At 42.1% G+C, this 14,700-nt stretch overlaps 1 protein-coding gene across 1 annotated transcript in view; it reads right to left on the minus strand.

The window, feature by feature from the left end:
• PCF11 (PCF11 cleavage and polyadenylation factor subunit) overlaps window positions 1-14,700 on the minus strand; it is a 32,554-nt gene continuing 17,854 nt past the window's right edge. The window contains exons 9-16 of the mRNA XM_006132176.4: window positions 14,172-14,277; window positions 12,556-12,678; window positions 11,004-11,118; window positions 10,164-10,347; window positions 7,769-7,924; window positions 7,011-7,103; window positions 2,649-2,684; window positions 1-1,110 (exon numbers count right to left, since the gene is read on the minus strand). Coding sequence (XP_006132238.1) covers window positions 895-1,110; window positions 2,649-2,684; window positions 7,011-7,103; window positions 7,769-7,924; window positions 10,164-10,347; window positions 11,004-11,118; window positions 12,556-12,678; window positions 14,172-14,277 — 1,029 coding nt within the window. The 3' untranslated portion in view covers window positions 1-894. The remainder of the gene's footprint in view (window positions 1,111-2,648; window positions 2,685-7,010; window positions 7,104-7,768; window positions 7,925-10,163; window positions 10,348-11,003; window positions 11,119-12,555; window positions 12,679-14,171; window positions 14,278-14,700) is intronic.

Below are 14,700 nucleotides of genomic sequence, written 5' to 3' on the forward strand. Positions count from 1 at the left end.
TATGCTTAATTCTATTTATTACATGTTAGAAATATTCACATCTCATGGTATCTGGTTTACCGTCTAAATCCAGTCATAACCAACAAAAGAAAAATGTTAACCATGTTTCAAAATGAGCACTCTTACATTCATTTTCTCCTCTGTAACTTAAGAAAAAATTGTTCAGCTGTACTAAATTCTTATGTTTGACTATTTGAAAAGAAGCATTAAAAATCTGCTTTAACAAGCAAGTATACTGGTTTGTTAATCAAATGTAAGTTGGCAGTAGTAACCACAAATTAAGCCCACAGGTGGTTATTAATTCTCTCTTCTATCCAAAACTGTCTTTTCGGTTACTTTTTTATATCTGGATATGTATGCAATTTTGTTCAATTAAATTTAATAAGAAAAGAAATCTAAGATTTGCTGTCTGAGAAAGCTCCTGCATTGTTTTCCTTATAGCTCTCCTATGAATCCAAATAACTTCCTTCAATTATTTTATATTTCAGATTCTTGCTTAACTGGAGATCTAAATTGAGGTCTCTGTTTAATTCCACTTAAGCTGAAAAAAGTACAGAAACTCTTCATTTGATGGTGTGCATAAACATTACACTCCATATATAGCAAAAATATCTTTTATTTATAATTTACATTTCCACAAGTGAAAATTGTACATTTTTTTACATATACAATTCCATTCAGTTAAATTTGAACGCATCTACAGAACTTTCACACAATCGACACCTGAAACTGTGCAGGCAATAAAAAATTCAAATACAAAAATGTATTTATTAACCAAATAATAGCTGGGGCCCTGCCCCATGAGAACATTTTATTTATATAAAAAGTATTTGCCTTCTAGCATTAACACAGCAGCTCTTCTGTTCTGTAAAAAATCATACCTTTCAAGTTGAGTTACACTGGTTCAACCTTATCAGTTTCTGTTTTAATATCTGTAGATGCAGGTGTGCTCTCTTCTATACAAGTAGCAGGGGTGTCGACAGGTTCTTCTTTGACTTTAGGACTGTTACAGGGCTCCTGTATTTCTTGTTTGACAATGTTCAACATAATATTTAGTGGGTTTTCCACAGGGGTCTTGCTGGGAGATGGTGTACAATCAAATGATGACGTCTGTCAAATGAAAATTAACAATAAATACACAATTTTGCATATCGCTAAGACAGTTACTTCCTTTCTGACTAAAAGGGTGATAGAAAAATTATTAACGTTGCTTCACAGGCTGTGTTAATTTGGTTATTTAAAATGCAAGCTTCTCCCCTCACCAAGATTCTTAGAAAGTTGGTTTGCTCTGTAACATTATTGTCTTAGCAAAAATAACCTAACATTCTCTAAATGAAAATTATGTCAAATAAGGGACAAGTCTGTAGTATAGTGGTTTTCAATCAGAGGACTGCAGACTAGGGATGTAAAATTTCAATTTAGCTAAACAAATAGTCAATGCAATTTGATTAGTTGATAAGGGCACTTCCACCTTTGAAGTGCAGGCAACAGCCCCAGCCTACATTTCAAAGGCAAAAGTACTGTGGAGAGTATAGGGCCAGTGGGGGACTCAAGCAAAGCCCGCTGGCCCCACGCTGCCCGTAGCGTTTCAAAGCGGCAATGCCGCATGGAGCCCAGGGTCAGCGGGAGAGTCTCCAGCTGACACCAGGCTCCACGTGGCACTGCCATTTTGAAATGCTGTGTGCAGCACGGGGCCATCTGGGGACCCCGGACTGTATGCAGCTTCTCAAAGTGGCAGACCCTGGGCTCCACATGGCGCTGCTGCTTCGAAAAGCCATGTGCAGCCCGGGCCAGCTGGGGACTCCCAGCTAGCCCCCAGGCTGCACGCGGCATTTCAAAGCAGCAGTGCCATATGGAGTCCAGGATCTGGCACCAGTCTCCATGCAGTGCTGCCACTTAGAAGCATTCCCCCTCTCCCTCCAGTTTCCTTTTTCTGATAGAGGTAGCAAAGAGGGAAGCAACTACTAGCCTGTTGACTATCCGATAAACAAATGCTTATCCAATAGTTGGCTCGTTGTTCACATCCCTACTGCAGACTACGTCTAAGGATTGCAGAAAGTTGTCATTACCATATAACAGTGATTTTTAACCTGTTATTAAACATACCCCTCGGATTCACAGCTATATCTAAGATTTCCAAAGGGATTCACACCTCCATTTGAAATTTTTAGGGATCCACAAACTAAAAAAGTTGAAAGCCACTGATGATGTATATTGCCATAAAGCATAGTATGCTCCTCGCTAACCCCAACCCAAGAATTTGAATTTATTCACATTAAACATCTAAGGAAAATTAGAAACAAAAATCACATCAGGATCAATTCACACCATTCAGCAAATTATTCTGATTTAAAAGCTTTAACCCCATACATTTGGACCTATATATTCTATTTATGGCTTTTGTTTATTGCTGTTTGATATATAAGCTGACTTGCTATGACACCATAGAGTTAAGCAATAAGCTTCCCAATTAGTTTTCAATTCTATAGTTACCATTACACCATCATTCTTGCAGTTCCTTTTCTAGTCATGTGACAGAAATGGGTAGCATGCTCTGAATACATTCACTCTGTACAAAATCTCTCAATACAAAGGAAAAAAATCAACCTCATAATAAAATGTTTGAGCATAAATAATGAAACACTTACATTTTGGTAATCTTCATAACATGATGGATGATAAATCTAAAAAAAGGAAAACCATGTGACTTCTCTACATATTCAAACAAACAAATGAACTTTATGTATCAGTTGCACTGGTTATGAAATTAGGTTTGCAGAACACTTTTGATTATGCACTTCACTGTCGCATAACCTAACTTCCCTAAGAATTCACTTTTGAACTGAAGTCTTCCATGCTTGGTTTCTAATGCCCAAAGGTAAATCTGAGCAAAATATATTTTGTCCTTAATGCTGATCATAAATATAATTTCTCCACCAAAACTTCATGTTAAAGTTATTAGACTGTATGTTCCACCATCACAAGGTATGAAAAGCAAGGAATGCGGCTTAAGCAGTTAATTATCATGACCGCAAATCCATTTATTAGCATCCCTTCTCAGCATCAACTATTTCCCTCTCCCCACACTCAGATAGTTATAATGGTTAATATAACAGTGGTGCGTATTTCATATGTTCCAAATACATATAAATATAATTTAAGAAGGGCCATACTGGGTCAGACCAAAAGCCCATTTATCCTAGTATCCTTCTTCCAACAGTGGCTAATGCAAGTTGCTTCAGAAGAAATGAACAGATCAGGTAATCATCCTGAAGCCAATTCCCAACTTCTGGCAAACAGAAGCTAGGGACATTACCCCTGCACATGCCAGCCACAGATGGACTTAATCTACTAAAAACTTATCAATCTTTTTTGAACCCTGTTATATAGGGCCTTAGCAATATCCTCTGGAAAAGAGTTCCACAGATTTACTGTGCAGTACACATCAATAGAATCACAGAACACTAGAACTGGAAAGGACCTCAAGAGGTCATCGTGTCCACTCCCCTGCACTCACGGCAGGACCAAGCACCATCTAGACCAGGGTTTCCCAAACTTATGTGTCGGGACCCAAATATTGGTCACCATTACATTTCAAAAGGGTCACCAAGTGTCTCCCCAGGTGGCTCTGCCTTCCCTCCTCCCCCCATTTTTGAATTGCCTTGGGTCACCAAGTCTTCCTGAATTATCAAAATGGGTCCCCATATGGAAAAGTTTGCGAACCGCTGATCTAGACCATCCCTGATAGATGTCTATCTAACCTGCTTTCAAATATCTCCAACTTATTTCAGAGTTTAACCACCCTGACAAGTTAGGAAGTTTTTCCTAATGTCCAACCTAAACCATCCTTGCTGAACCTTCCTTGCTGCAGTTTAAGCTTATTGCTTCTTGTCCTATCCTCAGAAGCCAAGGAGAACATTTTTTCTCCTTCCTTGTAACACTCTTTTAGGTACTTAAAAACCACTATCATGTTCCCTCTCAGTCTTCTTTTTTCTAAATTAAACAAGCCCAATTCCTTCTGACTTCCCTCATAGCTCATGCCTCTCTAAACCTTTCATTCTTGTTGCTCTTCTCTGGACCTTCTCCAAATCTTTCTTGAAATGTGGTGCTCACAACTGGACACAATACTCGAACTGAGGCCTAATCAGTGCAGAGTAGAGCAGAAGAATGACTTCTTGTGTCTTACTCACAACACTCCTGTTAATGCATCTCAGAATCACATTTGCTTTTTTTGCAACAGCGTCACACTGTTGACTCATATTTAGCTTGTGGTCCACTATGACCCCTAGATCCTTTTCTGCAGTACTCCTTCCTAGACAGTCGCTTCCCATTCTCTGTGTGTGAAACTGATTGCTCCTTCCTAAGAGGAGTACTTTGGTTTGTCCTTATTAAACTTCATCCTATTTACCTCAGACCATTTCTCCAGTTTGTTCAGATCATTTTGAATTATGACCATATCTTCCAAATCATTTGCAACCCCTCCCAGCTTCATGTCATCTGCAAACTTAATAAGCATATTCTCTATGCCAATATCTAAATGGTTGAAGATATTGAACAGAACCGGTCCCAAAACAGACCTGTGCAGAACCTCAACCCTTCCAGCATGACCGTGAACCGTTAATAACTACTCTCTGAGAATGGTTATCCAGCCCGTTATGCATCTATCTTACAGTAGCCCCACCTAAATTATATTTGTCTAGTTTATTAATAAGATTATGCGAGACCGTATTAAATGCCTTACTAAAAGTCTAAGTATACCACATCCACTGCTTCTCCCTTATCCATAAAACTTGTTATCGTATTAAAGAAAGTTATCACATTGGTTTGACATGATTTATTCTTTACAAATCCATGCTGGCTGTTACCCTATCACTTTATTTTCTTACAGATGTTTCCAAATGAATTCCTTAAATTCTTGCTCTATTATCTTTCCTGGCACAGAAGTTAAATTGACTGGTCTGTAGTTTCCTGGGTTGTTCTTATTTCCCTTTTTATAGAGCACTATATTTGCCCTTTTCCAGTCTTCTGCAATCTCTCCCATCTTCCATGATTTTTCAAAGATGATAGCTAAAGGTTCAGATCCTTCCTTTATCAGCAACTTGAGTATTCTAGGATGCATTTCATCATACTTCTTTTTGTATGTTTTAAACCTGATGCCTCTAATATATACTCTTTCATCATCTCTTTTGCTAGCTGAAAAGTCCGTCTTATTAAGCTCTCCTTACAGGGAAGTCATTCCATACCCCTCATCATTTTTTTCCAATTCCAATATATCTTTTTTGAGATGGGGCAACCAGACCTGCATCTAGTACTCAAGATGTAGCCATACTATGGGTTTATATAGAGCAGAGGTGGAGAATCTGGGGGCCGGAGGCCAGATGCAGCTTCCAGCTTGCCCGGATCAGGCCCCTGAAGCTCGGGGCTCCCCCCAGCATTGGAAAGTACGCACTGACGAGGGGTGCTTTTTTTGTTTCTCTCATATGGTGCCCGAATGATTTTTCTGGGTGTCAGTGGCCCCTGACTAAAAAAAGGTTCCCCACCCTTGATATAGAGGTTTATTTTCTGTCTTATCTATCCCAGAAGTTCTCAAACTGTTCAGCATCCTGAGGATACCCATTTTTATTTATTTTTTCACATGCCCCTAAGCCGCCTCCTCCCTCCCCTCAGACCCTGCTTCTAACTCCACCTCTTTTCCCAAGGCCCCATTCCTGTCCTACCTCTTCCTACCCTTGCTCCATCCCTGCACCTCCTCTTCACACCCTTTTCTGCCCCCACCCTACTCCTTCCATATGCTGTGAAACAGCTGTTACCTGGTGTCCCCCAGCATGCAGGAGGCACTGGGAAGGAGTAGCAGAACTTGAGAGAGGAATCCAATGGAGGAACCCACTTTGAGAAACACCAATCTACCCTTTCCTGACTTGCAACACTGTACATTTTTTGACTACCTGTGCACATGAAGGCCTTGTCTACATTTATCAGGAGATCAGTGTTGTGAGGATCTATCTCCCTGGGGTCGATTTACAGGATCGATCCACTAAATCAGCCACTGATCATGCTCCCATTGACTATGGTAGTCCATTGGATCAAGAAGAGTAAAGGGAGTTTACAGGAGAAAGTTTCTCCCATTGACCCCCCCACAGTCCAGATGCAATGGTTAACTTTGATATACGGTACATTGACCTCAACTATACTATTCGTATGACTGGAGTTGTGTATCTTACTTAGTTCAACATTGTCTCCTCGTGTAGGCCAGGCCTGAGGGGATGTTTTCAGAAAACTACCCACAATGACCTCAAGATCTTTCTTGAGTGGTATCAGCTAATTTAGACTAAGGATGTTAAATATCAATTAATCTACTAGGTGAGTAGTCAATGGAATTTTCATCGGCTACTTGACTAGTCATTAAAGAAGGGCGCTTTAAGCACTCACTTCTGGCTCAGGTTGCATCTGAGCACAACTCCTGGCTACCACTCTGAACTCTTAAAGGGATCACAGAGAGAAGCCGGAATGCAAAGACGCTGGCTAATTCTCTGGCCCCTTGCAGGTCTCAGGACAACCCTCATGCTGCTCCTCTGCATTTTTAAAAGGGACGCCACAGTGGCAGCTGCCATGCCCCCTTTCCCCCTCCCAAACCACCTCATGCTGCCCCTCTGCATTTCTGAAGGGACACAGCTGACACAGACAAGCGGACAGGCTGCCGTTGCTATGTCCTTTTGAAAATGCAGAGGGGCAGCATGAGAGCTGCCCTGAGACCCAGCGGGGGACCAGAGAATGAGCTAGCATGTATGCTAAAATATAAATACTTTGAGGATACCCCCTCCTATATGGTGCAGAAGTTCTGGTGCACCATTAAACCTAAAAGGCAGCAGAGAAAACTCTTCAAGAGTGAGGACAGACTGAGCTGCCCCTCCACCATTAGGACCTTTGAACACCCATGCTATTTTTTCAATCTACCATGGCTTTTAGCAATCCCAACCATCACACTCCAAACGTAACAAGCTTCAGAATACCTTTTCTTCTACTCTAATAGCATTCTTGAGATGCCACTCCTCCTCTTCCTCATCCCAATATTGTTCAAATTGCTCTTGGCAAATTTCACAGCTCTGAAAGAAGGGAAAAAACATAGCTAAGTAAATTTACAAACATTTAATTAACGCTTTTGTGCTTTCCAGTTTCTGTAGAAGCAGCTAACTACAGTTTACTAAGGGGACATTTTAACAATCAAGGTAAACACATTGGAACACATCACATTCCTATGTACACAATGTATAGTTAAGTGTCAGCTAATGTAGGTAACAGAAACTTTTGTCCACCTTGGTATTCTGCCAGTATAAACAACTCATAGCTGATCATATAACTTTCCTCTTTAAATAAAATTCAGGATGTCTATCATAATTTTGTTGCTACTCTGTAACATTTAAGAACTTAATTATTATTCAGCATTTAATAAAGCCAATTTCCATTGGCTTCAGTGGTAATGTCTCTGAGTAAGGCCTGAATAAAAACACAAGTTAGAAAGCTTATTATTGGCCGACTAAGAATTTTTTCAGTTTGCCTGCCTCTACCCTCTCTCCTACTGCAAGTCTGCTAAATCCAAGCTTCAGCTTCCAAACAGGTACATTTCTAACATGTATTTGTTAGATACAAGGATAAAATGTCACAGTTTTCATAAAATACTTAGGGATAAAAAGAAAAGCTGTAAAATTGCTCAGAATTAGACCATCCCTTTATGTAGGCTAATCAAGGTAATTTAAATATGCAAATTCACCTCATCTGCTCCAGCTGGTCCAGCAGGAACACTTTGAAACTCTTTTTCTTTAGCAGCTTCTTGTGTCTTCAATACAACCTCTTCATGTACTTTTTCAAAGAACTGACTCTTGGCACGTTCCTCTAGATCAGCTATTTCTTCAAATTCTATCCAGTCCTAAGGAAGTTAATAAAATTAATATCCAGGCCATCTTTTCATTAATCATAACTTTTACACATTTAGAAATACAGAACCCCAAATGTTCTATTTTGACAAGAGGTGAGAGCATTTTTAATAAAAGATAAACTTAAAAAAACAACAAATAGTCTGGCAGCACTTTAAAGACTAACAAAACACGTAGACGGTATCATGAGCTTTTGTGGGCATAGCCCACTTCTTCAGATGCTGTCACTGAAACTCTCTCATTAAAGATACAGTATGAGATGTAGCCGTGCAGGTTTCTGCACACTGCTCCATTGTAATGCAAGCCTGTTTTACAGGAACCTCTCTTTGCAGCAACAATGTAGTTCAACACCTATCCTCGTTTTAATCATTCCTGTTTAACTGAGACTATCAAAAAAGGGTCAATAGTCTTAAGACTTTGTTAGTTCTCTATAAAGCTTTCTTTTATGCTCTTACTAGATTTACCTGGTATTGCTCAGGTCCTTAACTCAAAAAGTTTAGTTTTTCTTCATTTAAAACATTGTTCTGGGGTGGGGCTGGACATAAGGGTACAGTATGCAGGCTACCCTGAGGAAGAGAAGACAATCCTAGCCCTCTCTCAACCCTAGCCCTCTCTCACCCCAGTAGCTTGGGGCCACATGAAAAGTGCCTATCCATGGCTGCTGCAGCTCCTGTAGGCACAGCCAGGGGAAGGGTGCAGGTTCCCCATCTGGATGACACACAACACACAGACAAGGCGGCACACAAACTCTGAAATATATAGTCGATACACCTGTCTCTTTCTCCACTCCTGCCAGCCCAATGGGATTATAGCTGTCCTAGTCCCCATCTCGAGTGCCTTACTGACCCCCCCTCTGGTCTTTCTTTGGCCCTCCTGCCAAACCTCCTGAGAAACAACTGAATTCCACACACATCCCATTATTCTGGCACAATCAAACCCTGAGCTTGCTTTAAGTTATAAGATGAAGCTACATACCAAATTTGACAGTCCAAGCTCTTACCTTTTTAGGAGTTCTTGAACAAATGGACTCACAGATAAACAGACAGACATTTCTAAAATATACAGGCAGTCCCCGACTTACGCGGATCCGCACTTACGTCGGATCCGCACTTACGAACGGGGCTTTCTCGCCCCGGAGGTTGGGGCGAGAAAGCCCCGTTCGTAAGCTGCTCCGGTGCCCCTGGTCTGCTGGAGACCGTCTCCAGCAGACCAGGGGCACCGGGCGGGTTCCCGCGCTTCTGAGGCTTTGCCAGAGCAAAGCCTCAGAGGCGCGGGACCCCCCCGCGGCTGCGGCTTCAGTCTGGGTGCAGCAGACCACAGGCACCCAGACTGAAGCGGCAGCAGTGGCGGTTCCCCACGCCTCTGAGGCTTTGCTCTGGCAAAGCCTCAGAGGCGCGGCACCCCGCTGCCGCTCTGCTCCCCGTGTCCCTGGTCTGCTGGGGGGGGGGGGGGGGGGCGCAGCTAGTGTGCTTCCCCCCCCCCCCCCCCCCCCCAGCAGACCAGGCTTTTGTTTTGGACTCTGGGGCAGAGCAGCTGGGGCGCTGCCGATTGGTCCTGCAGCGCCGCTCTGGGCACTACTGGACCAACCCGGCAGCACCCCAGCTGCTCTGCCCCAGGTCCTGATTCAGCCGCTGCTAGTCAGTTTCAGCAGCGGCTGAATCAGGACGCCTGGGGCAGAGCAGATGGGGTGCTGCTGGGTTGGTCCAGTAGCACCGAGGAGCGGCGCTACTGGAGCAACCCAGCAGCACCCCAGCTGCTCTGCCCCAGGCGTCCCAAGTCAGCTTCTGCTGAAACTGACCAGCGCTGACTACAGGAAGCCCCAGGCAGAGTTGCTCTGCCCCGGGCTTCCTGGAATCAGCTGCTGATCAGTTTCAGCAGCAGCTGACTTGGGGACGCCTCGGGTTCTTAAGTTGATTCTGTATGTAAGTCAGAACTGGCGGTCAGTTTCAGCAGTGTCTGAATCTGGACGCCAGTTCCGACTTACATACAGATTCAACTTAAGAACAAACCTACAGTCCCTATCTTGTACGTAACCCGGGGACTGCCTGTATAATAAGATATCCACTGACAGAAAAAAGGGGAGGGAGAAATCCCAGATGATCAATTATAAAAAGGCCAAATTTTGTGCTGATTTACATCCCATGCAACACACCTGATTCAGTGCACCTGCACAGGGACTAATTTTTCCTTTATTCATATAGACACATTCAAAGATATTATTGTGTTACTTACTGTTAAACTGTAGTACCATCTTCTGTGAGTAATTTTTCTGCTAATGTCTTTTTCAGTGCGATTTTGTCGGTAATGCCAGTCCAAGTGATCTGCATATACATCAGTCTGTGAAGTTGTAAACCTCATTCCACAGGAGTAACACTGAATACCAGTGTATAGTCGATTTATAACACTATCATAGCGCCTACAAGAGAAAAAAATTGCCAAGTGTTAACATTTACTCAGAAAGTGATTTTTTTAAAGGGTGAGAAAACATTTCAGTGAAGTATGCTGGATTCTCATTGCCAACACAGAAAGCAGTGAAGTCATTATATAACTAAAACAGGTGTCAGAGCATAGGTTTCCATAGTTTCTAATTTTGTGAAAGACCTAAAATGAATTCAGAGATCTCTAGGTAACCATACATAAGAAGCATATTAGCACATGCTTCCAGTTTTAGATCTACTGAGTCTAATGATCTAAAAAAGCAAATTGATGTGAATAAAAAAAATATTAGGATCAAAACTGCAAACCTTTGTGCAGGTGCGCATATGAACAGTTCCACTGACTTCAAACTGCATTTTTTAAATATTGGTCCAATTCAAAAATCTGCATGTTTTCTAAGAATTAAATGTGTATAAATACATTTCACATGGAAGATTTTACGGTAAATGATATGCCATTAATATAATAATGAAACAGAGTTGTATTCTTCCTTCACTCTCACTCTACTGTAATATCAAAATCTTCTACAATTAGAAGATTCCCAAATTACCTTGAAGAAATGACAATTCAACTACCTATATACTATTGTGTCATGATTACCCAGAGTGCACACTGAGCCCACATTAGTACACGTACTGTTTTAGTTCTTCAACTGTAAAGTTCGTGAGATCTGGGATATCTTGATCCTCACTCTGATCTTGGTCATCCTCGTCCTCTTCTGGAGCTGGTTGGGTAGAAGTTTCATTCACTTCTAAAAAGCGCAGATGGAAAACTGTCAATCTGCCAAGATGTTATTCTGAAATAGTTCAACTTATTCAAAGAATAAAATGAACCTGGTAACGCCATACACACTACACTGCATTAACCAATTCAATCGACAATTTGAATTTGGGCACATTTTCAACTGACTTTTCTAACTCATCCAAATCCTTGGTTTTGAAAGAAATCTATAAAATACATAAGCTAAAGCAATTTCAAACGATGTTTTAAACAATTGTTTTTATTAAAACAAATATGGAAGGATGGAACCAAAGACAGATTTATGCAGACGGACTGATTTTATTTGGAAATCTGGCTGTGTTAGTTAGCTAAAATCTACAAGTAAACTGTTCAACTGTGGAAGTTTTAAAAGGAAGTTACCAAACACAGTTCACTTCACTCTGTGCACCAAAATGGGCACTCCCAAATTATAGGACACCATATCCATTTTATTTGCCATAAGAAAATCATTAGAACATCTACTTGACAAAAAATTAGAGTCTTTGCATATCAAGATTTTTACTGGGAGTTTTTCAGTACACTCGTGTTAAAATCATAGAATCCTAGAGCTGGAAGAGACTTTAGGTCGTCCCCAAGTCCAGCCCTCTGCCCAAGGCAGGACCAATCCCAACTAAATCAACCCAGCCAGGGCTTTGTCAAGCCCAGACTTAAAAACCTCTAGGGATGGAGATTCCACCCCATTCCAACGCTTCACCACCCTCCCAGTGAAACAGTTTTTCCTAATATCCAACCTAGACTTCTCCCCACTGCAACTTGAGACCATTACTCCTTGTTCTGCCATCCGTCACTACTGAGAACAGCCTTTCTCCATCCTCTTCGGAACCTCCCTTCAGGAAGTTGAAGGCTGCTATCAAATCTCCCCCTCACTCTTCTGCAGACTAAAACCCAAATCCCTCAGTCTTTCCTCATAGGTCACGCGCTCCAGCCCCCTAATCATTTTGGTTGCCCTCTGCTAGGCCCTCTCCAATGCGTCCACATCCTTTCTAAAGTGGGGGGCCCAGAACTGGACACAATATTTCAGATGTGGCCTCACCAGAGCTGAATAAAGGAGAATAATCACTTCTCTGGATCTGCTGGCAATGCTCCTCCTAATGCACTCTAATATGCATTAGCCTTCTTGGCTACAAGGGTACACTGTTGACTCATATCCAGCTTCTCATTTACTGTTATCCTCAGGTCCTTTTCTGCAGAACTGCTACTGAGCCATTCAGTCCCAAGCCTGTAATAATGCTTGGTGTTCTTCTGTCCCAAGTGCAGGACACTACACTTGTCCTTGTTGAACCTCATCAGATTTCTTTTGGCCCAATCCTCTAATCTGTCCAGCTCACTCTGGACTCTATCCCTGCCCTCCAGCGTATCTACCTCTTCCCCTAAATAGGCAGTTTAAGAGGATAAATGCTATACATACGTGCTGAAGTGGAATCAGTAGGTTTTGACACTTTGAGGATTCCTGTCTTAAGGAGTTTAGAGAACAACTCATTTACATCAAGCTGGCCAAGATGATTATCAGGATATGAAAGTGGAACGGATCCTAAGTGAAAAAAACCAGCAACACCACAATATTTCTGATCCATGCAAGAAAATCAAACTTTGATATAAAAGTCATCTTGTGTATTTTATTCATACACATTTAAAACAATTTTTTGAAAAGTTAATGTTTTAAAGAAAATAGTTGCTAAGCACAGTTTTTAGTATGCCATAATGCTGAAAATGCTTTTGTATGGGTGAGAGAAGGCACACGGAGCAGTACGGCTGATGTGCGTATGTCAAGTTACACCATACACGCCTGCATATCAGAGACCAAAACTAAAGGTTTTCATAATATATTAAGTGCACAAAATCAAATAATCAAATGTAACTATTTTCTAGATTCAGACTAAGAAAAGAATATATTCCAAAAACAAGCATGTATGGTATGTTGGGTGGCAGACAAATTTTGAATGCTTAGTATGTAAGGGGAGGGAGTAGCTGCAAAGGGAAGCTGACTAACAAAGAACCAAGAGAGCACAAAACAAAAGGAAATCTGGTAAACGAAAAGCTGAAAAAATGGCGGAACAGAGAGGGGAGAGAAAAATATGAGATAACAGAATGGCAAAACAGAGGTGGTTCTATCTGAGGGCTAATCTTTTCTCACAGAATTTGGATTGGATGATGAATATTCCTGATAGTGATATGTAAAATGGAATGTATTTCAGTAAGCAATGAACATCAGAGAACACATGGGTTACATAAACTAATCAGTACTCGACCTGATTGATACTTGAATGGAGAACTTCCAAAATAAATTCAAGTATTACAGAAATTTTATTTATTAGCAATTAAATGGCAAGTACTGAATCAGGACCCCAGTATAGTGCTAGGTGGCAATACGCCACGAAGTGCATATTGTCCAGTAGACGAGATGTCGACTACCTGAGTAGCTGCTACGTTCTGTCGTTTCTGATGCACAAAGTTTGCCTAGTACAGGTTGGACCTCCCTTGTCTGGCATCTTTGGGACATGACCTGTCCCAAATGAGGGAATTAGCCAGATATGGGGAGGTCCCTGCCACCGGCATCCCAGGACACTCCTCCCAACCCCACCCCTATGGTTGGCTCCGCTCTAGCCCCATTGCCACTGGGCTCCAGCCTGCTATGGCTCCCCGGAGACAGAGCTCCCCAGCTGCCATGGCCCTGCTTCTCCCCCACCCTACAGGGAACCCCCAGAGACAGTACTTGCCAGCTGCCCTGCTTTTGCACCTCTGGCTGCCCCACTCCTGCCTGGCCCGGCCTGGGATACCCAAGGATGGGGCTCACTAGTCCTATTGCTACCCTGCCAGAGATTCCCAAGGACAGGGCTCACCGATCCCACTGCTACGCCGCAAGGGATCCCCAGGGATGGGGTTCACATTCCTGGGTCCCAGGGCTTTCTGATCCAGCAACATCCGTGATCCTGCCGCACCACGGATGTTGGCAGACCAGAGAGTTTTAGATTTCGGAGGTTCAACCTGTAATTTAAAATTGCTGGCACAAATTTGCGTACATACCTGCTTGAGTCTGAACAAAGCTTCCGGGATTTTGTGGAAGTACAGGTAAATACGTTTGTCCTTGACTGTAAGATCCAGGTTGAGAAGATACAGATATACCAGGAACCTATAAAAGTAAAAAGTTATGTACTTTTTTCATAGCTATTTGAATTACAAAATCTTCTTTCTTGTTATTCATTTCTAAGTATCCCCAGTATAGAAATATAAGACTTCAATGGACCTCAAAAGATCATCTAGTCTAGCTTCCTGCACTGAGAACAGACTGAGTCTGAGTGTTACCCGTTATGTCCAACCAGTTCTGAAGCAGTAGGCACTATAATGGCTACTGCGATAGTGAACTAGCCACGCTCAATCAGCCAAACAGCCACATGAGTAAACTTTTTGGCCTGGAGGTATATAAATGATCACAAAATTGTGGGTCAGGGTGCAGGGGGGGGATATAGGATGGCCTGGGGCTCTGACACTGGCCTGGGGTTGAGGGGTTCAGGGTACAGATGAGTGCTTCAGATTGGAACTAAAGGGTTCTAAA

The sequence above is a fragment of the Pelodiscus sinensis genome, chromosome 1 (assembly GCF_052426305.1).
Source record: "Pelodiscus sinensis isolate ZL-2025 chromosome 1, ASM5242630v1, whole genome shotgun sequence".
Lineage (NCBI taxonomy): Eukaryota > Metazoa > Chordata > Testudines > Trionychidae > Pelodiscus > Pelodiscus sinensis.